We start from the raw sequence: 25,480 nt of genomic DNA on the forward strand, positions 1-25,480 counted from the left end.
TCTTTTTACAGCTTTGAGCTTGAGGCAGCAGAGTAAAAAGCACTTTTGTATTATTATTTCTTTACAGTTCACAAAACATACCTAACACACATCTGATCAGTCACATAAACGTCTAACAGGCTTTTCAGAGAACTTGCATAAATTTTTTTGTTTATTTTTAAGCCAGTTTTATGAAAATACAAATACAAAGCGAAGCCATAAGGCCTTAAAAAAGCAGTCAATTATTAACTAAAGCTGATAGCTGACGATCTTGGTGGCGGCTAGCTGCTGCCTTCAGTGTTGTGGAGCCGATACATGTCCTGAGCCCACTGGAAGCTCTGAGTGTAGCAGATCTTTTTTCCTCTGACAGTGTGGACTCTGCAAAACATGCACACAAAAATCGTTTTATTCACACTGCTTTGATTGAGTTCTTGCAGACGGCCTGTCTAAACTTCACATATCCCTTTTTATACTTTATTCATGACCAGTCCTGTTTGAAAATATCAAACTTACATGTACGCCTTCTTGGGACAGGAGCTGTGCGTCTGGGTGATGAAGGACACCAACTTCACCGGTATTGCATTTATTTTAAAGTTGAAGCAGCAGGTTCCAGGAGCTGTGCTGAACTTTACGCCTTTCGCTGAGAGCAAGGTAAAAGACTAAAGTCAGTATCAACATGTCAGCTGTAAATTTTCAAACAAATGCAAGGAGTCATAAAGGAATAAACACTCACGGATGGCATCACAGCAGCAGGCTGCAAGCAGCAGCAGTCCCAGAGAGAAGCAGAGAGTCTTCATGATGCTGAGAGGAGGGATGAGGAGGATCTTCTTCGTCGTGTTTTATCTGATGTTGACCAGCCGTGCATCCAATATAAATCCTATGCCTTTTCTATCTCTGTGATGTCAACCTTTCCGCCCCAAACTCAGAAATCCCCGACACGAAAGCACACTCAAACCACCGCTCGTGCAACTGCGGAAGAAAGTTAGAGTAAGGGGACATTTGACAGATTAGAATCAGCGGAAGTGGGGGAGAGTGTAATCAGTGTTTATATCTGTACAGGTTACCTCTAGTTTACAGGTTCTTTTACGGGGTTTTAGTAGACAAAGGAAACTGATCACAATCATGCCTGACATTTTGTGTGTGGTTTTCACAAAATTAGTTGTGTTTCCCCAAGCACATGGGGAATAGACTGACTCACAACCCAAATGAGTACCCATCACTAGGCCCGGCTGGAGGTCAAAAAACTCCTGCTGCTTCTACCACAAAGCTTAAAATTTGAGATGTTTTATGCTTACCACAATTAGTCAGCATGTACTGATCTCACTGAACCTGATAAAAACTTACTTAACTGTAGTTGTACCAAATTTAGAGCTACACAAGTGAAAGTGGGGCAACTGACTGTTCCACTGAAATTCTGAGGAAAAAGAAAGAAAGAAAATTATTTGATTGCCGGCTAAATTTGTAGGTTTGCTCACTTGAAATGAAAAGTCTCTGATTTTTATGATAGTTTCATCTTAATGGAGAGAGACAATTAACTGAAAATAAAAAAAACACACACATCACAAAAAAGTTCTAAACTGGTTTGCATGACACTGAGAGAAATGTGAGTATTTGATCCTTTACAGCCCAGCCACAATTCTGACTCCCACAGACTGGCTCTGTGCACACGTGGGAGAGGTCATGAGGTCAAGAGGTCTATATTAATGAATTTACTGGCTAATAGTGAGTGGCTATGGGCTGTGTCCTTATTCACCTCTGTACAGTTTAAAGGGGATAGTTATGTAAAAAATCCCTTCATGGACAGATTTTGTGAATTTTGTTACCAAGCTTTAAACTTTATAATTTCTGCTGTAAAGGTGGTTATTTCTATTTGCAAGTCTTTGGAGGCTGAATCATAGAAACAAGCTTAGGTTATTACTCAGGGCAGTGCAGTCTGAATGAAGCATTGGCTTCATTTCCAGCTCCGGTGATTGTGCTGCTAGATACTGTTAACATTGCTGACATAGGGAGGGAAATATACGTTAAGGTTATGTACACAGAGCCTATAATATCGGCTAGAAATTAACTGCAGAACAAGAAACAGTAAATGAGGCTTCAGAGGTCAAATCTCTGTGTCATGGGAGCTGAATTTATTGTAATTGTGGATTAGACTGTCTCGGTCCTACAGGCAGAAATATTTGGTTTGGATTTCTACTTCAGTGATGTTGCCACAGAGAACTGGAAAAAACAACACTCGAGAGTTTTCTAAGAAACTGTGCTGTTTTTACTGTGCAGTTCCACCACATTTTCACTTTGTACTCTGTAGGCAGAGAGCTTTGAAGGTTTCATAACATGACTATTTTCAGATATAGAACTTCTTTTCTGTTGGGTAAACTAGCCCTCAAACCGTTCTATCTCCTTGTGTAAAAAGTCAAAGTTCAGGGTTTCTTAGCTAAAAAATTTCATCCAAGCGCTTACAAACAAAGAATAGCAGCTAAAGTTTCTGCCTCCTCCAGGGTGAACTACATTACAAGCACAACGTGACTCAGTTCTCCTCTCTATGCAAATGTTTCGTGGTGCAGACTGAAGTGATGGAGATTTCATGATGTTCCCAAGATCTTATCAGTGCTGCTTTTAGATGTGTACAAAACCCAGGTTACAGATGCACCCGTAACCTATTTAGATGCATTTCATGCACCTACTTTCAACCGTGCCAGTTTGCAAACCTCAATTTAAGAAACACGTGTTGCCATTAAACACATGCATGTGACACAAAAAACGTACTGTGAAAAAGAAAATGTATAGTGTTTTAATGACGTGTAGACAAAATACATACGCATCAACAGTTTGAAACCACTGTGTTCTATTTTCTTGTCCAGATATACAGCTAGCTGACGAACTTTGTTTGTTTTTTAAGATAAAAGAGTGACTTAAATGTCATTGCTTTCTGATGCATCACTTGTACTTATTATAGAAAGGGCAAAGGATTCTTAGAGGGAACCCCACAACAGAAAAGCAGAGGATGGATGAGTAAAATTCATCCAGTGCAGTGACAGAAGAGACTTACAAAAATGCACCTGAGGGTGTTCCCTGTTATGAAAGGTGTTTTTTGTATGTATGTATTATTCCTTTGAATGACAATGACTCCTCTGATTCCCTTATCAAATCTCATTGGCTCCGCTTTGATAGTCACCACCATCTCTTAGCAGCATATGAACCACATTACATTCATGCAACCTTTTGTGCAGATCAGAGAAGTTTCCCGCATTCAGATAATGCCTTTGTAAACGTCCTAATATGTCACATTGTGCACATTCACCTTCAACTGCTTTTATTGACACATTTTCATAACCAGCATACTTATAAATTCCAAAACAAAGGCCACAGCATGAAAACACCTTTACATTCACTGTCTGATGGAGTCGTTCAGCTTTGTGAAATGAAACTTTAATGAAGAATAAAGCAAAATAATACAAGGTGATACAAATGCTTATATAAATGGCATAGTGAAAGTAACTGATAAACCTGGATATATTGAAGCCAAACACACCTCAAAGCTTTGGAGAGCTGCTTAAAGAAAGCCTAAGAGTGCTGACTAAGATAAACTTTGCTCATCAAATGAGGCTCTTTGAGACACAGTCACATCAACCTGGGTCAACATGGCTTAAGGGGAGGTAGGCGGTGTGGAATACTATATGGCCAAACGTATGGGGTCACCTACACATTACACCTACAGGCCATGAAAACCCACATCCCAATTTTAATTCCAGAAGAGGAACTCTGGAGTTTCTTAGTCACCAAAACATTGGAGACTTTTTCAGCACTCTGTCTTTGCACTCACTAACCCTGCCATCTAACTTTATGTCGTCTGGCACTTCATGTGGTTCTTCAATGCTCCTATCTTACAGTAAGAGCACCTTCAGATGATTATGGGATATTAATGAGGGAAGACACTTTATCAACTGAGTTTTACATACTGGATTAACATAATTCCCAAATTATGAAGTTGATATTGTGATAATGTAAAAAAAAAAAAATGTTCTCTATATTCTGCAGCTGTAATTAAGCAGGTAAAGAATAAAGGGGTTAAAATTCCAGCAACAGTTTACAAAGTAACTTTAAATTGACACATTCCACAAAGTCACATTCCAATCTGCATATTTATTTATTTATTTAGGACAGTGCATGTTAATGAACATAAATGTAAAAAAAAATTACATGAATGTAAACATACCAGATTATAGCCAAGGGCTAATTTCCATCTGTTGTCCTTAAGCATAAAAATTGAAAAATATTGAAACCGGAACTTCACGGTCTCAAGATATCTGATAGAACAAGCCCAAACAATCAACTGTCTGTGTCTGTATGTTATTGATATTCCAATGTGTGATATGGCTCCTGCACTGTGTCCTGATAGAAAAAGCTACATTTCCTTTTCCCTCCCTCCAGGACGCCTACTGCACCCACCTCACCCAAAAAGCCCTCTGCATTACAGGTGACTCCACTCATACGTCCAACAACTTTTTCAGTTTGCTGCCATCGGGAAGGAGACTGAAGAGCCTCCGGGCTAGAACCAGCAGACTGAGAGACAGCTTCATACATCAGGCTGTCAGGATGCTGAATTCTCTCCCTGCTCTGTCCCTCTCCACTCTCATGAACTCCAGACCTGCATTCACCTCTTCCCCCTGAACCCCCCAGACATAAGAAACTCTGAACCTTCACCATCGCCCTTCACTGATTCCCTCACCACACTTGCACACAAATTCTTACCCACAAACACCCGGACTGTGTTGAACACTGTTGTTTATATAAGATTGTATTGATCTTTTTATCTTCCTGTTGTTTTAGTGTAACTCTGAGGGCCGTGGCTTGTGTATGATCTGTACATGTGGTTTTTGACAATAAAGCTGACTTTGACTTCTTCAGTACTTTAGTCTTGCTAGCTGAACAGAACTGGAGTGAGCAACAACAAAAAAGAGTAGTGCTTTTTTATGTTAAAAAAAAAAGTTTTCAAAAAGTGGCAGGTAATTTCATATTTAACGTTTCAAAAAGCTCAACAAGTGACATTTTACATTTTACAGGTAATGAGCTAAAGTAGTGCATGATTCTAGTACATGATTAGAGAGTGTTGCATAACTTGAATAATTTTTCATTTTCATAGTTTGGGGTCTTTAATTCTTGGTGAATGTATTTGAGTTCAAAGTTCTGCTGAGGTTTCACTCTAAGTGAAGGGTCAACTTGTTTGTTTACTTTATAATCTGTTATATTGGTCTTCCTGTTAATCGTCATATTCAAGGCTCACCTTCAGGTAAAGTTGGCTTCCTGCATTTGGATCCTCATCCTTACTCTCCATCCGCCCTGAAAATTAACTGCTTAGGAATATTTCTGGTCAGAAGTAATTAGACAAACTAACTGTAAATATTAAGCTTCCCTTTAATCCTTTGAGGAAAATGTCTACCTGGACTCTAGAACCCATGCACATCAACAAATGCTGCGTTTCCTCCGTTCAGGTGCTCAGCTAGGCCATTACTGCAGCCACCTCCAGTTTCTACCTTAACCTCTCCTGGGTGTCCTTGTTAGACTTTCTATCACAAAGAAGATTTAAATTGAAAAATAAAACCTTTGATAGAATGAAAATGAAAAATAAAATACCTCAGTAGAGCTTCAAATTCATGATATTTTGCTTCTGAGCCCATTTCTGCTCCTCCTGACCTCACTGACTTCACACTCAAATTCAGTTCCCTGGGTTTATGCTGCAGACATCGGGGACAAGGAAGTGATATTTATAACACTGCAGTGCATTCATCATGGAGGAAAAGACACAGAAATTCAATTTAAATAAATGTAAGTAGCTTAAAAGGGTTATTTATTTTTTAAAACAAAGTCTGTGTACAGTCATATAAATTACTGGGTTATTTGTTTATAACCACGTACTGTATCAGATTAGTTTTTACAATAACAAATATCTAATTCCTTCATTATAATATGCTCGTGTATATTTCTCACTGTGTAAGAGATGGTCTGACTGGACCTACATGGAAAGGTCAACATTTGTCCGTCTGTGGTTTGGTTTTTCATTCCACAATCAGTTTCGAGGTGGGAGGAAATGAATGTAACTCACTGTTTGCGGTTGGAAACGTGCGCTGTGAGTGCACAGGAACTGTCTACAAAGTGTAAGTGTGGAAAAACATACATTTGAAGCATTGTCAGCAGAATCATTTCACACGTCACTGGTTTGCTGTCGGCTCTTGGAGCAAGTTACTTTACAAGGGAAAAAAAGAGCTTTTCACTATAGAGAAAAGCTTGAACTGACTATCGCCAAAATAACTTCACCCAAGTACAACAATTCCCTTTTAAATCCAGTCATACTGAACTGCTGAGGAGAAATAATTTAGAAACTTCAACTAATTTGCATTATTATCAACTTTATAAGCTACATCTTCACCATTTGCTGATTCAACATATGGGTTAAAGTGGAATTTGGTAGTTAGAGTAGCAGAAATCCCAAGTTCTGGTGTAGCAGGGCAGGGTGGACCTAAGGCTCCGTTAGAAATAGGTCCCATGATTTCTATGGTCTGCTGCTCCGAGGGGTGCTGCGTTTTATGGATTTGAACCATCAGGGTGGAGTTTAGCAAACAGCATCTGACTTTGAAGCTCGCTTACTTTGCACACAAATATGATTCTACACGATTTCTCCTTTGCAAGTTATACTTTTACTGCCATCGTTTCAATTCAGAGTTCTTTGTCTCTGCCCATTTTAAATTTCACTACTGTCGTGCTGAGGTGAGATGTAACAAAGTACAAATACTCTGTTACTGTGCTTGAGTTCAATTTTCAGGTATCAGTACTTTACTAGAGCATTTATTTTTCTGGCAACTTCTCCCTACATATATAAACAAAGATCTGGACTTTCTCCTCCTTACATTTTTAAAACAGGCTTCTTGCTTTTGGTTTAACACATTTAAGGGGAGTTATTGTTTCATGTTGCTGCAGGCCTTCAAATATCAGAAGATTTGGGCCTAAACAGTTTCATGTCAAAGGCAATCATGTTCCTGTATTAATCACCATGGTCAGGAGATAACATGCACTGGTGTTTTTCGTATTTCTGGCATCACCAGAACCAGTGCAGTTGCCCATAAGTGACGGATGCGGTACTAACTTTACGCAGAGGTGGAAAAAGATACGAAAGACAGAACAGGAAAGGAGGAGGAGAGGCTACACTTAAAGGTAAGGACTGCTCAGTAGTATCTGATTAACTGAAATTTTACATATATGTCCTCATGTTTTTATATTTTCATGTTTTATTTGGTCTTTACATGTGACATTTTTGTATGTTGTGAATCATGCTGAAAAACAAACTGGGGTATGCTAACTTTGTGTTATTTAAAGGTTGCACAAATATACTTTAGTGCAGGATAAACAGGTTGGTTTGCTGTGCTGTCATGGGTTTACACTACACTACACTACACTACTGTGTGACTGGTGCACGGCAGCTGTGATGCTCATGGTCAGGTTACATCAAGTGTAGCACAGATTCATTAGCTGATGATGCTGAGATTCATTCCATTCATTCCACCTTCATACCAGCTTTATACTGTGTCTAGTATGAAGTTTTCTGAAAGTTACAAAGATGCTCGCCAAGCCTTACCTTTGAAAGCAATCTGCGACACCTACTGGTCATTTTTGTAACTACTCGTTGCATGTATGTCATAGAGCTTTATAATATTTAACAACAGAGTTGGCTGTCTGCAGGACATCAAACAGAGAAATCACATAATAATTAAACGCTGTTCATATATATAGGTGTAGCTTAGATATTTTAAATGGAACCTCAACAATATCAATCAGACAACATACTAGAGACGAGCTCTGAGATCATATTAAGCTAAATATATACGACAGTTGTGTAACAGCAAAGATGTGGTACACTTCATAACTTCCAGGAAGGGAAAGCTTATTACAACCTTATTTACCAAAGTCAGCAACCGTCCGCGCGTTTACTCTGTTTTTACCGTAATATAAACACCTAATTTCCACAAAAGCCGTTTTTACATCAACTAGTAGGAAAACAAATATGTAAATAATCATCGGTGGGTATTTAACTAAAAGAGTTCATCTACTATTTCTGGAGAATGGACGCAGTATCAGATTTTAACGCCCCACAGGAGCCGCACGGCAAAGATCAGATCGGGGCTCTTTATGAATATTTACGGTACTGCAATCGCTCGTTCCTCTGACGTCAGAAGACCCGCTGAAATTCAAAGTTAGAAGAAGAGAGCAAACAACGAGAGGACTGTTTCGTGGTTTCTGTTAGTTAAGGTTGTCCCGTGTAACACCTGTACTTTCTTACGGATATCTTCTCAGGTAAAAAAAAAAAAAGGGGGGGGGGGGAGCCATTTAGAAACAAAACATATAGAGACAAACTCGAGCTACCGGTCTAAGTTTCTGTTGATTAAGTTAACTAATTGGAAGCTAAACTAGCATTAACTTTAGATAGGTTAGCTTGAAAAGAGCTAGCCAAGCTGACCCAGGGTGTGGATGCGTTCAGCGTGCTAATCTAGTATGTTTTAGCGTGACAGGTTGTTCGGAGACGAGAAGAAAAACTTGGCGTAGATAACTAAGTTGTCGCTGTGTTAAGTAAATGCTTCAGTTTTCGCTGAAGAGCGATGCCAATCAGCCAGCAGTGTTTTTGTTTTTAAAAACGAGCCAAGCTGAAACGGGGCGTTTTCACGTTTAGTTTTAGCTGCGGTAATCTGTGTCATTTAATAATAGAACATTTTTAATTTTGCAAATGTATTTAACTTTGTTGTAGGCAGATAAATGTCACTGAGTTTACTGACCTGATTTTCGAAGCAGGCCTGGTCGGGAGTGAAGCTTGATGGCCATAGACAGGATAAAACTTGGTTATATGGCGGCTATTTGGAAAATCGGTAAAGGCATTAGTCACTGTTGAAATTACAAAGCTAGATTCAATCTGGCATGCAGTTATTTCTTTGGATTTTGATCAGTTTTTTTTTCTGATGTGGCTTGTTTCTATTGAGAAAGTAACTATTGCTAGCTGATACCGCTTTACTCTTTAGTAAATCTGTTCATGGTCTTCGAGTTTTATCTTCAAATCAGTGAAACTGACCTCTTAAAAATACTTATTCAGTGCTTGATGTTTTTGAAGCTCGATATGGAAGCAGGTGAGGAAAATGGCAACAATATGGGCTTGAAGAGACAGAGAGCACCGCTGTCGGATTCAGAGGACAATAACTGCTCAGCACCAGGTTTGTTTGTGGCTTAAACCAATGTCAAGGTTCCTTCTTCTTTATATTTACAAAATATACATATATTTACAAGAAGGAGTCCCTTATGCCTGTCGCCTATGTCTTACTGTGTCAGAGACCAATGACAGTCAGAAGAGGCGCCGTCTGGAAGCGGCCGGTCAGGAGAACCACTGCCCTGAAGCATCTTCCTCTGGACGCCGAGCAGAGCTTGAAACCAAACCCGACACACCAATAGTTCCCTCAGTCCGGTCACGAGTTCAACAGCTCACCCAGAGAAGAGATGGTAAATGACTGTTTTCTGCATACAAGTTCATGCATGCTGAATATGTGACAAAATACTTGACTGATCTGTACAGTACAGTTGTGACAAAACCTTCACAAAGGTGGAATTTATTGCACTACTGGCTTTGTTTGGGTAGCTAACAAACTTCTCTGTTTTTTGGCAGCATTTCAGGTAATGCTTCAGATAGCAGATCAAAAGTCAACTAGATTATTTACAAGCAAGATAAGACCTGCTGTCAAGATGTTGAGTAATTTCTGTTGAGCCCGAGTGACTGTGTGGGAGTTGGATCATTCCTGTAGTTTGTAACAAAGTGTGTTGTATTTTAGGAGGAGCTCCTCCTGCACAGCGGTGCCTCTCGGATCCAGGCGGGGACAGCAAGGGCCACAAAGAGCCTCTCCTTGGTGAGATTACATATGAGCACACCTTCAAAAACCTCTCTATCAACATCACCTGTTATTAACTAACTACAAACAATTTCAGTCTTAAAGACTGAAGCCTAAATAGATTGCTTACTGTAATGACTCCATTAATTAGAGTGTATTACAGAGGGACACAGACTGAAGTTCAGTCCTGACATTGGCCTTACTGCCCGTCCCTGAGTTTGCAACACCCAGCTGCTAAGTTCTAATCTAAAATAACACAACATGTGCAGTGACTGTATGTCAGTAGTGAACATGACAGGTGTTTCTTTTTATGATACATCTGGCTAACATGAGTTATGGAATGATTTAACTCAGAGTTAAATAATTTGTTTTTGAGCAGTAGCTGATTTCCAATCATCTGCTGTCATTTCCATTCACAAATATTTTCTTTTGTTCTTTTGTTACTTTATATTTAAAGCATTACTGTTATTTGCATTATATCTATGCAGTGTTATGGGAGGATGTGCATGACAAGCGTCTATTTCTCATGCACTATTTCTATTAATTTAGCTCATTGGTTCAATTTGATAACCAACAAAAGCTTAAGGCCATCATTCCACCTTGTTAGAGTTATTTAAGGTAATTGGTCTTTAGTACCCCACCTTTGACTTAAACACTGTCTGAAATATTTTCCAGGTGAGGCAGAGTTCAATCAGCGGATGGAGCGATTCAAAATGGCCTCTTTCCAGAGTAGCCCCACCAACACCCCAAGCCCCGCCAACCAATACCCCCGGACACGCTCCAGCTTTGTATCAGTCATCCAACAAAAACTCCAGGGCTCAACTACACCCAGCTCAAAGCAGGTTTCTCGCATCCGCCAGGTTGGTTTAACAGCTTTAATCACTGAAATGCACATTCAGCACTCCCATGTGCTGGTTCTTAAGGGGGGAAATTTGTTATTTCTGTTTGTTTATTTATTATTTAAATCTAATACTAAAAAAAACATAGAAAGAAATAATTTTTTTGTAATATTGAAATACTGGATAATTGATTATGCTTGTGATAAATGTCTCAAATCTGATATATTTTCACTGGTCAGGAGCGGGAGCATGAACTGAGTCAGGTGCCGTTTCAGCCCATCGCTGAGAACGCCTGGCTGAAACGGAGCAGCTCAGATTCCGCTTTAGCAGAGGTGAGTTTTCAGACCCTGACGTTCCACCTACAGAGCTCCGATAATAAACTGTCATAGTTTATTATCTGTTATTTTAAAATCGATGGGTAAATTAAAGCTTCGTGCTTGAATTGCCATCAAGTATAGCAGTGTGGATTAGTATCACAGCTGTGAAACAGTAAATAGTAATTGATGCACACAGTCAGTGTCAACAAGAATTCGGCACGTCCTGCTTTGACTAAAACTTTGTTCGGGTTTTAACTCGTTTTTGTGGATTATAGCTTTTGTAAACTGTACTTTTCATTTTTCACTGTTGGTTTTCATAGATTTTTTTAACATGACAGTTTATATAAACAGGAGAGGACTCCTTGTGGCCCTTCAGGTCCCTCCTCCAGTGTTCCTAGATCAAAAAGGAGAGTGCAGTGGCCTCCCACATGCCTCTGGGATGTGAGTCAGTAGTGTAAAACCCTGCGTTGTCTAGTCACCTGGTATTATGGGCCACATAGACTTGGGCAGAGATCAGTTGATTAAATATGTCTTGAAGCACTGCTGGAGACAGAATTTCATTCCTTACTCTGCACCTTCTTTTCTCTTCTATGGTTTTGGGGATGTTGGCTTGTCACTGCGGTAACAAAGGTCATGTTTGGTGTGCAGTGGTGGATTCATGCACTTCTTGTACATTTGAAGATTGTACAGACTTGCACTGTTCAGCATTATTGCACCCTGTCAATATTTTCTTGGTTCACTTTGTTTAGGGGCTGTTTTTTCTTCCTGTGAATTTTATATTTCATGATTTTTAATTTTTAGAATTCTTTTACAATTTTACTGTCCCTTAATTAAATTAATTTGTTTTTATCTGAACTTTTATTTCCTTTTGTATGTAGTCATCAACATAGTATCATTATAGTCAATAAAACTCCTTCTTATTCTTTAATCCTGTTGTTCTTGATCTTCTGGCAGGATCAAGGTGTCGCTGATGTGAAAGACGGTAGTTTCACTGAACCTCCGACGACAAATGCAGACAGCGCATCTCTTAATATGACAGGTAAGGCTTTGGGTGTCATTTAGATTTAAAATTGAAGCATATATTTTTCTATAATGTGAAACAAAAACAATTCTAATTAGTATTGGACTTCATATGCAACATCTGTATTGGGGCAAACGCATTCGAACAGCACTTATGTACCAGGGATGTAATCTCAGGCCACTTGCCATTTGTTCAATTTGTTTTCGTCTGACCTCATTTTTAAGGAGAAAAGTTTTACATTTCAGAATATTTTGTAAACTCTTGTGTCTGTTATGTAACCAATAATTAGGAATAATGCGACTAATAGAGCACGTTTGATTACATCTTGCAAATTTAATTAATAAAAAAATTTAATTGCAAGTTCATTTCGCATCTAAAATGGTATTTCTTTTCAGTATCAGTACAGATTTTGTGCTCTTTATATAAATGACTCAGTATGTTCAGTAACTGCTCTGAAGGTTTAACAAGTATAAAGCTATAAAAGGTGTGTAGTGATGAGATGCGAGACTCCTGTTTCTCAACAGGTGAGATGACATCCGGTCACTCTGAAGCTCCTGCAGCTTATTCAGAGACTGGAATGCAGAAACGGTGTGTTCTCAGTGAAGAACCCAGACAGACGCAAGAGGCTCTGTCTGCTAATGAAGAAGAGCAGCCAGGTCCCCAACAACCAGAGGGCCAAACTGTGTTAAAGCTTTCTTTTAGCGAGGATCACAGTTTCTTCAAAGCCCCCTCTGGTGAGGATCAGAACATGTCTGACTTAACTGCATCTAATGAGCAAAGTTTCTCAGAATTAACTCTTCCACATGAGTCAAACGTTAAGGAAACATCACAGGAGTCCACAGTAAGTGAAGAGGGTAGCTCTGACATGCTGGCCTTTGAAGACGATGAAAAGATGGATAGTTCGTGCTGTAGTGACGGGGAGATTGAACCATCGACAGATGAGGAGTTAAGGATGTGGCGATATCCTCAAAGCACAGTGTGTATGGAGGAAGAATCCGCCATAGATGAAGTACACGAAGCATGTGTGAAGGACGTGCAAGGGGAATCATCCCAAATGAACAAAGAGAAAACAGATGAAAATGAACCCACTGACATCCAGGATGATGGTCCACGTTCTGTCTCTACTAAGACCGCTGGCTGTTCTGAAATACAAAAAGATGACAAATCCAAACCAGAAAGCTGTTTAGAAAACTCAATGAGAGGGAAGTGTACTTTAGACCGAGACAAAGAGAGCATGGAGTCATGTAAAGAAGGTAGTCAGGGTCTACTTACAGCAGATAGTGATGTTCTTACAATAAAACAAGAGCAGAAAGAAATGGAACTATGCAGTCAATATGATGATGCAGCTGAACAGTCAAAGGAAACCCAGACAGTCTGTATAAAAGAAGAGTCAGACAGCACATGCTCAGATGGAGGCAAACGAGCATTGCCTACTTCTTTTGAAAATGAACAAAATGAGCATGCGGGACTAGAGGGAAATCTAGAAGATGAGGCACAACCTGTGGTAAAGCCCAAGGGCGCATTAACAGAGGCTGATGGAGCTCAGACCTCAGCAGAGATCCAGCCATCTGATCACCTGGAGGTGGGGCAGGAATCTGTCGATGAAAGGGTGAATCTTGACGTTAGTCTGACAGAAGACACTCACAAGCGAGGAGAGAGCTCAAAGAAGGTTTCCTTTATTCTGGAGCCCGAGTTCATCAACAGCTCAGGGGTGTCTGACAACAATACCTCTACAGAAACCGCCCTGTCAGGTGAGGGCAGTGTGAGCACCTGAGGACACTTTAGGAGAGGTGGAAACTCACGGGTGAAAGAGTCTGTTGGACATGAGGTGCATGTTTTGAAAGATTATGGTATTGGTCCATGGTGCACAAATACACGGGTGGTTTTTGTCTAGATTGAACAATTAAAATTATTTCATCAGAGCTGTGCTGAGAAGAACGTACGAAATGATTTGTTTGATGTCTAAAACACAGATTTGCTATTTGCACAGAAGCATTTGAAGTGTCAGAAAATGATTCAAAGTGATTTCATACATTTGTGATATTTTTCAGATACTGAAGTGAGCTTTCGTGAGGAGACCAACACTGGTGAAATTATCGATCAGATGTTCGAGGAGGTGCTCGAATATGCTGAAAGGATGGAAGGCCCTGAGGATCACGACAGTGGTATTGGGGCTTGCTCCGTCGAAAACGATAAGATGGAGACGGAGAAGGAAAAAAGTGAAGAAGAGGGAGAGGCCAAAGAGGAGAAGAGTGATGAGAGTGATAAGGTTGATGGCATCAGGGATGAGCTGCTCAACTTTCCTCCCACTGGCATCCTCTCTCCTCTCAGCAAGTCTGTAGAGGCTGTGGTCACCCCACTGGTAAGATTTATTCCAGTCTATAGAAGCTACACTCAGAAGCTGAAAGAGTTGGTGTCCTCCACTAGCAGACAGCATTAACGAGTGCCCTGTAAACAACACAACTTATGACATGTGTGCTAATGTTCCTACAACAGCGACTGGCCGCAAGCCAGGAGCCCATCCCTCCTTTGCTCCTGACACCAGAGGAAACTAGCGCCCATCCTGCTGAATCTGCTCCCCTGTACAGGTAATCACAGCAGTTACATGGTCATACACAAATACAGGTTATAATAAATCCCAGCTGTTATCTTTTCACAGTCAAACTGTTGCCAAGCATAAACAAACATATCCTGTGCTGTAAAGGATAGAAGTTTTTGTTTGTTTGTTTGGTACAGCCTTTGCAGTAGTCACTAATCTCTATATACATACATTTACACAACTCTCTAGTTCCTCATAAAATGGGATAATTCCTCCAAGTTATTAAAACAGAAAAAAATTATCTGATCCAAATTCAGGATCATGAACATTTTATCAGTTTACAGCAGTTACACTGAAATAATGTCATTATCAGATCTCACAGTGGGCTCATTTGCACAGTCTGAGGTCTGTTAGTAAAAACGACTGAGTCAGTCTGCACCAACACATGAGATTGTGCTCTTCAGCAGTCTGGTGGGGTTGTTGGTGCCTAATGTGTAACGAATCAAATCTACATGTTGTGCATGTTCAGAAAGCTCCATGATGCTTTACCCACACTGTTCTGTGAACTCTTGAACTGTGCCAGCACTCACACATTGTTTCTCAAACATTGTTATCCTTATGTTAATGTTTGTTTGTTCTCTGGTTGTCAGCATCGATGCCTACCGCACACAAAGGCAGAGTAAGCTTCCCATCGTTCAGAGCGTCACTCCGGGGGTTCAGAGACGGGCTGAAGAGACGCCCAAGCCTCAACCGCCTGTCAACATCAAGGAGAAAATAACGGTGTGTAGTTTGCTTTGACTAGTTTAGAAAAACACTGATATTACGGAAGGCTAAGCTCAATATTGTCCAACAACTTACCTGTCCTGAAGTTTACACAGGGAGTAACAGAAATTTGAAGTCTTTCTCCATTTCAACAAATGGAGCAGGACTAAATCAGTAGAGCAATGAATTTAAAAAGCTGAAATTATGTTTAACTCGACATTCATCTGGTCTAAATTTCAAGCATGTGGAATGTTTTAATGGAGACTTTTATGCAGAGGAACTTAATACTTTCGAACGTGATCGCCCCTCATAACACTCTTATGTTATTTGTATCTGGAACTGTAGTGCAACAAAATGTTTCTTAAAGAGTGAGAACCCCAAAAACTGTGGAACCTTTTGAATATATTACATGTATCAGTGATGCTCTGGGTTTGGTCGATTGTGTCCAGGCTCTTAATGAAGAAGCTGGGAAACTGCAGACTGTGATTAACCAGACGCTGCAGGCCCTGAACTGCTGTACGGATGAGGAGCACGGGCGAGGCTCACTGGAGGAGGCCGAAGCCGAGAAACTGCTGCTGGTCTCGTGTATGTAGACTGCAAGATTTTAAACCACCGCATCTTTGTTCAGCATAGAGTCAGGAATGCTTCTTCACATAAGCCACTTTCATTCCTGTCATCTAAGCTTCTTCTCCGCAGCCGTTATTGGTCATTCATTGGTCTTTAAGATTAGGAACCAGTCAAAACTGACAGTGTGATATCCACAACTGTCAATTCTTTGCTGATATGTTATAATATTTATCTATTTTGTCTTCCTTGCATTTATGATATATTTTCTGTTTCAGGTGAGAAGCGCTCTGCCCTGCTGGCTGAGGTGGCCAGACTGAAGGAGGAGAGGAGCTCAGAATCTGGAGAGGCAGCAGTGGAGGACAGTGAATCTATTTCCCAGCAGCCCTGCAGAGGCACTGTCAGCATCACAAACATCCAGCTGCCGCTCAAGGTGGAATATGTCTGCTCCTCACACAACCGTGCAGGTACCGCAGCTGAGAAGATTTCTGCCTTTGTTTGGTTTTTAATGGCTTCACTCTTAACATTCACGATGTTGTTTTTGTTTGTCATTTAGGTCGACCAAGTCACTACTTTTTTGTTCTTATCCGCTACGGACCCTGCAACATCGTCGCCACCCCTCTGGCCACAGCTGCAGATGCTCAGAACGGAGACACCATCTCCTTCCCCACATCTGTCACTATGTAAGCTGCATTTCATCAACTACTCTTAAACTGGAACAAATGTTTGTGGCCTTTGACCTTATGTGACGTTTCATGTTGCGGCTCTGAAACAGCATTTTGATTTCTCATTTTGTGACTCTGGTAATTGATATGCAAAGTATCCTAATGCATTGCATTGCTTCGTCTTAATGTTTCAGGAAGGATATTCGCTCATCCTTTGAAATTGATGTGGAAGTCTACAGCCTGGTCAGTCACAATCTATAGAGCTTCATTTTCTATGACTATTTACATTATACACGTTTTAAATCATTATAAACCTTTCATGTGCGTTAACTGTGAACTGGTGATGTTGCAGCCAGATGTGCTAATGTAATACACACATCTGTAGTGTATCTAATGGATTAGCTGAAGAGACTTGGTTGGATTGTTTGCTGCAGCATTGCAGGCATGTCTCTGTGGTATCTGATGGAAGGCTGTTGTAAGCTGGCGTGCTGTTAGTTGGCGATCCTGTAGGGAGAGGGGCCGTCCTGGAGTCCTCCCACCTAAATACAGAAGCCACTGTTTTTTCTTTATGTGACAGCTCATGAGATTTACTTCAGTTATAAGTTCTGAAGCCAGGGGAGACTAACTAATGCCTATCAGTAATCGGAGTGTAGTTGAACAGCTGTGGTCGTTCAGCATTAGCAGCAGGATTGTATAAGGCTCTGGTTCGGCTGCCCTTTGCTTGGGTGTGTGCTGGTTTTAAAGGCAGTTTAAGGTGTGCTGCATTAGGCCTAGTGATTTGTTTTTTAATGACCTTCTTACTGCTCAATATACCAAATGTGTAAAATATGTATTATTTTTGTGTTTGTGTTGATTTTAAATGTGGAGTGTTGTTGTCTAAAACTGAAATTACTTTATATTTTTATTATGTTGTTTTTCTGCCATCTAGTCCCAAACCTCAGCCAGTAACTGCACCATGGAGCGGGCCTCCACCAAGCCACGGGTAAGCTGGTCATTTCTGAGCTCACTGCATGTTTATATATACAATGTTTAAATTCATTAATGTTGCCTTCTCATGTGCAGGTCACTCCAAGAAAGCTTCTGAACACTCTCACGGTGAGGTTTCAGTTTTATTTTTCATCAAATCGTGGTTATACTTTGAGTTTTACTCTTATTTATTCATTTGTCTTATTTTCCAGCAGAGATCCAGCGTCAGTTCAACATGTAAGTTGTTTTATTTTGGTCACTAATTTATTTTATTTTGTCAGTGCATAAAGAGCAGCATGGTTACAGGTCTTCAAATGTCTTAAATGCATATTTATAACCAAAGGCCTTAAAATGTTTTATATTGGCTTCAGTTGGAGTATAGTTTCCATTTTCTTTAGTATTTCTTTAGCTGGATCCTAAATTTTATTTTCATGGAGTTCACTGTTAAGTCTTAGACTGAACTTGATTTTTAGCTGTAAGTGCATGCTTATTGGGGTGTATTATTATCTATGTTATTGTAGGGTCTTTATCTTACAATATAAAGTGCCTTATGTTTTGTTGTGATTTGGCGCAATATCAATAAACTTGACTTGAAGCATAAACACCCCGATGAGGCTTCAGTTCGTCCTGTTTCACTCTTTGAACAAACTGGCACAAAGATGGTTATAATGGTGGTTGGTGATATACTTCCAGCTCTAAGTGTTGCACATTAGTCATGTTTTTGCTTTTGCTCCTTCAGCTGCTGCTCCTCCTCTCATCACCCGTCGCTCCAGTAACTTTTGTCTGGTCGGCTCTCATAAGATCACGTTGGCCTCACTGGGACACAGCAAATTCCCCCTGGATAAGGTAAGATTGTGTCTGTTGCTGGGGTGAACACTGAGGAGGACTGTTGGTGAAAGCCTGTTCAACATTTTTACAAATATTTTATTATTCAGCAACTCTGGAACCTAGTGGAAATGTGAGTTTTGGTAAAGAGAAATAGGACTTGGCGATGGAAACTTGTCTTTGAAAGTTTGAGAAGTAAAAAATAAGATGAATACAAATGGAAGCTTCTTTTGTCTGTGTAGTTGTGTAAATGTGAATTTGCTGATTGAGTGATGCAGCTGAATAAAAGCACTGTCTTTGGGATTTGCCGCTGCCTGAGAAGAAGAAGCACAGTGCTGCAAACACCACCCCGCATGCTTTCCCCCTTTTGATTTGTTATTACTCCACACATGCACGGGCCCACTGGTGATGTAACGTGTCTGTGTCCCTCCCCCTCTTTTCTTGCTTCTTTCACTCAGATGAAACTGGATGGCAAAGTCAGGAGGCTGCTGGGAGATGAATTTCAGGAAAAGGTTTCACTTTTTCACAATTCTGTCACCCCTCCACCTCTCTGAAGACGCACCTATTTCATAATTCATAAAAACCTTCGAGGGTTATTTGTAAATAACTTTGCTGTCACTTTAGATAAGAAAGAACTTGAACGAATCTCAGAAATTAAAGGCTATCCATTATGTTGCCATTTTGAATGTGAAACTTGTTCTTAAGGACATAAAGTGATCTCAACTCGCTGATACATATTACTGCATGTGTAGTCAGTGTACATGTTCTTACATTTCTCTCCTATATTCTTGATTCCTGCAGATTGAAATTATCTTTACTCCGTGGAAAACGGCAGCATTCGCTGTCGAAGTGACCACTGCCGGTCATCTGTTAGATTATGTGTAGAAAAGCATGTTGGGATGTATTTGAAATGCTGTTTTCTGTTACCACCATTTAAAATCCTGCCAGTCTGACACTGTGTGCCCCTCCCTGTCCTTTTCTGGCTTTAGGTGCCCTTTCTTTCCCCTCTAGAGGGCAACATCTACCTGCAGCTGGAGAGCAAGAGCCACTCTGACGTCCAGCACCAAGGCTTCCTGGTCAGGAATTTTATATATTTTTATATTAAAGAAAAACCTGAGTATGTCACAGAGAGATTTATCTTAGCAGGATATTTTCTTGGGTGTTTTACTTTATTCTTCCATTCTCACTCACACTCCGTCTGCCGCTCTGTAGCAGATGCAGCTGGTTCAGTGTCACGATGCTGAGCTCACAGAGGCTGCAGACCAGAACAAAAACTCCTGTTTCCAGCTGGCAGCTATGATTCATGTTAGCATAGGTGGAGACTTCCTGAAACTGTGCTTAAGCGCTTTGTCTGAAAATGAAAAAATTCTCTCATGCCATTTAACAACTAGTTTCTAAGCCAGCCACGCAGATGAATCACGAGTGTGATCTGGAAGCTTGAAGCCTTCGTTGCGTGAGCATCAGATAATTTGGACCAGTGAGTCAAATCAAAGACAAAGTGCCAGGCACCCATTAATGTTCCAGATATCAAAGGGGAAAAATTTTGAAATTGAAGTCATGTCTCAGTTTCTTAAAGTCACATTGCAGGGAGTGCAGATCCTGCCTCAGCTAAATTTTACACACATCAAATCATTTTCCTCTAAATTTAAACGCCTGTTTTCACTGCATTGTTGCTGTGTTTGTGTTCCCAGACGATGTTCGAGTTGATCAGTGGGTATGGGGTCTGGCATCGCTGCTTTTTTGTCCTGGAGGAATGCAACCTGTACTACTGGAACTATCCAAATGACAGAGAAACAAAGGTATGAACGAGCAGGTTTATTACATAGATGTGAAATATGGAAGTTCCAGCCCATAAAAATCAAAAAGCATATCTGATTTAAATTTTGCCATCTCTTCAGTGTCATCTTCTTGTGCATGTCTGAGTAGCTTCTGGGGGTGGATGCTATTTTTAGGTTTCGCAGTGGAAGTTTATGACTGTGCTACTGCGATGCCTGCTTGCTGCAGTGTCAAAACTTTTAAACGGACTTTTCTGTTTTCAGCTCTAGCTCCAATCAGCAGTGGTTAGCACCCTGACATTTTAAATCTAAGAAACTGTTACATTAATAAAATGTGAATAATTAGTTTTAGGGACTGCTGTTTGTGGCTCTAACTAGCAAGGTAAGCAACTTAAATGTGTAGTTGACCACCTGCACAGGCACTCATGAGAAGGCGACTCTGAAGGGCGTACCCTGTAACTGGCCAAGTTTAATTGTTGCCATCAGTGACCTTAAATCGGTCTTTTGTGTTCAACTTCTAAGGAGGCAGAAGGCAGCATCTCTCTCTCCAGCTCACAGAGTCAGTGCGTCAGGCCTGTCAAGAGGGAGTTGTGTGCTCGACCTTTCACCTTTGAGCTGGTAAGCAGCGTATCGCAGCAGGAGCAAGACCTCAGCCAGGATGCCGCAGCCAAGTAAGTAGGAATTTAACGACCCCGACTCCCTGAAAATGAGGTCTTTGCTTGCACAAACAGACAGAAACATTAGAGCGAAGTGTTTAATGTGTTGTTGTCAGCCTACTTTCAGTGTGAATCACAGCTGCAAACGGACTTTTTCACTTTTATCCAGCAGGAAAAGCTCAGGTTTAACTGTCAGGACCTCTGTTCTGTGCATGATGGCTCGTTTTGCTTGCTTGTTGGAAAAATTAAGAGAATTAAGGCTTTGCTCACAAAATTGAGCTCATCTACTTTTCTCACTGATTAATTTTGTTTGACTGGTTTACACATTTAAGCCAGTCTATTCCACATTTGTTTACAGTGAGCATGACGCATGACGTTGCTCTTCTGGCTGCACCCAGCTAGTGATGTCACAGTGGGTGTTGTGTTTTTGACAGCTGATGGGAAACACCTTTCGGTGACACCACTCACTGGGTGGAGGCTGGACACTAATAGCTGCACACAAACTGACGAAGGCCTTTCCTGTTTCAGGTGTTGGTTTTCGGCAGACACCAAGCAGGAGAGGTTGGACTGGATGGAGAAGCTCAACCAGGCTCTTTTGGACTTTCACACGTGGAATCGAACCCAAACAGAGAGTCAGCAGGCAAACACGTCCAGCAGTGGGAACCTGAGGGAGAGTATACTGTAACACATCACTAAGACACCTGCTGGGATGTGCTTCAGGGTTTACTCTTCATCTCAGAGTGTTTGCCTCGCTGACATGTGTCTCGTTGATTTATCTTTGGGAGATTTTTTTTTTCCTTGTATGTGTTTCTTTTTAACCTGAATCCAAACACTTTTGTTTGGTTCCCAAGTCACAGCTGTCTGAGTATTTACATTTTTTATATATATATATCTATGTTTTTGTGGCAATCAGCTGCTTCAGCCTCTGCTGGTAATAATAAAGGGCACTTTCAGTATCTGAGATGACTCTTGCCTTATACCCTCATATATGTTTCTGCTATAATTTGCATTTATTTGGATTCAGATTGTATTTTTTTGTATCATTTAAATGGGAAGGCTAAAATTTATATAGAGACACTAATAAATATATACAGGTATAAATCTTTAACTGTAGTAATCTGGGATTTCGTGTTTGAAATGGACAGAAACACTAATAATTAAAACTGTAGAATTAATTTTGGCTGGTGTTGAATGGGAGTAAGTAATGTAAAATCTATTCTCGGCAGGCGTTCAGACCTCTCTACTGACAGATAATCATCTTGGGATTTTTCCAAAGAATTTGTGGAATTCTATGGAATATCTACAGGAGATGAAGTCTGTATATAATTAGTTTTAATATGATGTCGTGCTGAAAACCAGGGATGCACCAACATATATCATAATCAATCAAATACTGGTAAATCTGTAAGCATCTGTATTGGTCTTGTTCAAATATATCAGCCAATCTGCCTTTTAGTAAGAGCAGTAGCTGTTGTTTACCCTCCATATATCCATATGTTTGGATACAGTATGCATGCATTTCACCTCCTGGCACACAAGAGGGAATAAATTAAATGAATCTAAATGATAAAATGTGTATAAATACCCTGAATGTCATCAGTTATCAGCCATGAAACTGCTAGTCAGTGCATCTGTTTTATTTCTAAAAGTGTCAGTCTTCTGCATTACAAGTGCAGATAAATAAAATCATATTTTACGTGTATTTCAGCTGGGGAGGCCCCTGACACGCTGCTGCAATGAATGCTGTCTGCCTGATGTTCTGCTATTGTCCATCTCTGTCACTTTATTCTAAATGTTGATGATGTGAACTCTCATTCTATGCACTTAATGGAAGCCAAACGGTAAAATAAATGAAGTATAACTGCTACAAAAGTGTTCTGACTGATGGGTTTAAATGATACAGACTGGGATTTTTAAACAAATGACCAATTATTAACAATAAACACCATTTTTCCTACTAATGCAAAAAATATTTGAAAGCCTGTGCACAGATCCCCAAAGGTTTTACTACAATTACTCGCCTGCTCATGTATTCATATAAAAGTAGCCGTTTCAGCCGTAAACCTGCTATACATGGGGCGCTTAAGAGAATCTGGCAGGAAGGCTGCTCAGGTCAGGAATGTCATACAGGAAGTAGTCTAGAATTAGACTTCCTGTTCGTCCCACTGCTCCTCTGGGTGGAGGCGCCGCTGGGTGTTACGGTGCTCAAGGTGATGACAACAACAAGGGGCAGCGGGTCACGTGATTGAGCTTTCAGGACGGCCGTACGGCTGTGTCAGCAGCCTCATCCTCTGGGTGCGGGGCGGCGATGCATTATGCCTGCCAGAGCTTTGCTAGATTGTGGGGCAGGAATGTAGAACTGGTCTATTAGATCAGTACAGATGGAAGCCAGTTCATTATTCATTACAGCTATGTAAACATGCTCGAACGAAACCATTTCTGCTCGTTAAATTTGAAGTCTTACTAGAGAAATGTGAGTGCGTCAGAGGTTTGTTTTGCTTTTGTAGCCACAGTTTACACTTTGACCTTAAACACATCATAAAATATGCTCTTGAAGAAAGGACACCTATAAGGACAAACTCCCAGAATGTGTGTGATTGTGCCTGTTTAGCAGAGCCGGGTTTTAAACAATGTGTGTTGCAACTTTCTTGAGAACCACTCATCCAAACATGAATCAACTGAAGTAATTTCAGGCAGGAAGGTGTGATAGAAAATTTCTGTTCTGTAATTTCTGTAAAGGCAAAGATGAATAAAATGAAATGAAAACATGCCCAGCTCTCTTTGTGGGCACCATCCCTTCAAAGGCCTGTTTGAGGGTTCAAGTCTGGGTTTTAGGATTAAAGTTAGAATTAGGTTTAGGTTAAACTTACAGGTAAAAGGCTCAGGAATTATTCAGTGTCAAGCAGTCAGCAGTTACTGTAGAAGAAAACAGTAACAGAGCCTGATTTACCCAAAATCTAAGAATTGGTGTCCCGGACACCTCAAAGTGCTCCACTGCAACAAGCCTACTAAGTTTAAAGTTGATTGGACAAATGAAACAGTGCAATATACTCTTATTTTTATCTGTCCCCTCACTACATTTTTGGACTTTTACCCATCTTTTAAACTCCCACACCGTCTCAGCTGGTTTTACTGGCTGTGGACCTGAGGTGATGTGAGGCAGCACTCCTCAGCAAATGCTGTTAGACTCATTATGCTGCTGAAAATTTAATGACGCTTAAACCAGATGGTGTGCTGTGCTGTATCCATGCTGGTTGCGCATCATATACACTGTTGACTATAACTATAACTGAAGCATGTTCAAGGCAGCAATGTATTGCTTTGCAACCACGAGATGGTGACATATTTTCCTCCAGCAGACCGGAAAGCCTGAGGTGTAAAGGTCTCAGTAGTAATATCTGATTTCATCCTGCAGGGCCGCTGTGAGTTCATATAAGACTCTGCAGCAGAAGGAGCGACCAAGCATACAGCGACACAGACGGAGGAAGAAACACTTGACTGCACTGAGCCCTGCTGTCAGTGTGACAGGAGCAGGGAACGTCAGGTCAGCGGCCCTGTTGTCCTTATCAGTGTCGTCCCACCCTGACAGGAATACATTCTGCACAACATCCTGGTGCGTCATCCTCAGCTCTGTTCCTTACATGGCTCTGGAGGAAACGGTGCCTGTGTGGTAAAGATACAAGAGCTGATGGTGCCCAGAGTTGTCTGGGTAGTGTGCTTAAAGTAAGAGACAAAATGAAGCTTATAATGATACCTGTAATTTATCACATAAACTTCAGTTATTTTTTTAAAGCACCTTCCAGCTTATTGATATGGTTCATCCTAATTTCTCACCAACATAATAATATAAGCTGCCCGTGGGTCCACAAAAAAACTGCAACCCAAAATGAACTTCCTTTAGTAGTTACTTGAGGCTGGTTCCAAAAGTGAATCAGTCTCATGTTAAAATCCTAAACTTGCCCAATATAGGTAGGTCTATGGTCTGTGAATAACTTAATACTGGGTGAATTTAATAATGGTATTAAAGGTATGTGGATGTACACAAGGGGCTGTGAGCTGCATGTTGTCCTTAGCACTTAGCTACTTAGCACTATTAGCAAGTGGCTATGTGTTGCACTTTCTTTTGGTGCAGCGTGCTAAATTATAAACAGGCTGGTTCTTATATAGTGCTTTCCTACAATTTTGCACTTTTATATGACATCTTATTCACATAAGCATCGTTTTATCTATGCCTAATAAGATTCACACTCCAGCGAGCGCATCGGAGAACAACCTGGAGTCCAGCATCTTCCTCAAGGATGCTTTGGCATGCAGACTGGCAGCCAGGGTTTAAACCGCCACCTTGCCAGTTAGTAGGTGACCTGCTCTACCTTCTCAGCTACTAATACCCCGAACTAGCTAGCATTAGCCAATATTTACTACTCCACCTTCTCATGCAACTATGGTCTGTTCTGGCTCCAAAGAAGTCAATATGCTGGCAGCCAAAACACTAATGTTAAAGCTTCAAAGTTCCAAAGTAGTGGACAATATTGCAGGGACTACTGCTATCTTTTATATACAGTCTAGTAGCTAATGCAAAGATCTATGCTAACAAAACTTGTGAAAAATAATATGAAACCTACGCAGGTAGTGTTTCTAGAGATCATGCAACAATGGGA

At 40.6% G+C, this 25,480-nt stretch overlaps 2 protein-coding genes across 10 annotated transcripts; one reads left to right on the forward strand and one right to left on the reverse strand.

Moving 5' to 3' along the window:
• LOC113025141 (monocyte chemotactic protein 1B-like) lies at nucleotides 1–8,858 on the reverse strand. 3 transcript variants are annotated; one of them, XM_026172603.1, is made up of 4 exons: nucleotides 8,799–8,858; nucleotides 713–948; nucleotides 493–619; nucleotides 1–357 (listed from the first exon to the last, which is right to left on the reverse strand). In XM_026172603.1, the coding sequence occupies exons 2-4, from the start codon at nucleotides 774–776 to the stop codon at nucleotides 261–263; spliced, it is 288 nt and encodes a 95-aa protein (XP_026028388.1). In that variant the 5' UTR covers nucleotides 777–948; nucleotides 8,799–8,858; the 3' UTR covers nucleotides 1–260. The 3 variants fall into 3 exon arrangements, with proteins under 3 accessions (XP_026028388.1, XP_026028389.1, XP_026028390.1); XM_026172604.1 differs by lacking the exon at nucleotides 8,799–8,858 and adding an exon at nucleotides 5,611–5,661; XM_026172605.1 differs by lacking the exon at nucleotides 8,799–8,858 and adding an exon at nucleotides 5,261–5,290.
• On the forward strand, nucleotides 8,176–22,694 carry anln2 (anillin, actin binding protein 2). 7 transcript variants are annotated; one of them, XM_026172601.1, is made up of 25 exons: nucleotides 8,176–8,322; nucleotides 9,128–9,227; nucleotides 9,343–9,510; nucleotides 9,837–9,911; nucleotides 10,569–10,753; nucleotides 10,972–11,064; nucleotides 11,401–11,490; nucleotides 12,004–12,088; nucleotides 12,595–12,804; nucleotides 14,122–14,432; nucleotides 14,567–14,658; nucleotides 15,260–15,389; nucleotides 15,821–15,956; nucleotides 16,214–16,402; nucleotides 16,492–16,618; nucleotides 16,795–16,843; nucleotides 17,529–17,582; nucleotides 17,663–17,695; nucleotides 17,779–17,803; nucleotides 18,306–18,412; nucleotides 18,850–18,903; nucleotides 19,381–19,467; nucleotides 20,083–20,190; nucleotides 20,689–20,837; nucleotides 21,351–22,694. In XM_026172601.1, exons 2-25 carry the CDS (start codon nucleotides 9,134–9,136, stop codon nucleotides 21,505–21,507), a joined length of 2,808 nt encoding a protein of 935 aa, XP_026028386.1. In that variant the 5' UTR covers nucleotides 8,176–8,322; nucleotides 9,128–9,133; the 3' UTR covers nucleotides 21,508–22,694. The 7 variants fall into 7 exon arrangements, with proteins under 7 accessions (XP_026028386.1, XP_026028380.1, XP_026028383.1 ...); XM_026172595.1 differs by having other exon boundaries at nucleotides 8,177–8,322; nucleotides 12,595–13,821; XM_026172598.1 differs by having other exon boundaries at nucleotides 8,177–8,322; nucleotides 12,595–13,821; nucleotides 17,782–17,803.
• Nucleotides 22,695–25,480: the final 2,786 nt, after the last annotated feature.

Source organism: Astatotilapia calliptera, chromosome 7 (genome assembly GCF_900246225.1).
Source record: "Astatotilapia calliptera chromosome 7, fAstCal1.2, whole genome shotgun sequence".
Taxonomy (NCBI): domain Eukaryota; kingdom Metazoa; phylum Chordata; class Actinopteri; order Cichliformes; family Cichlidae; genus Astatotilapia; species Astatotilapia calliptera.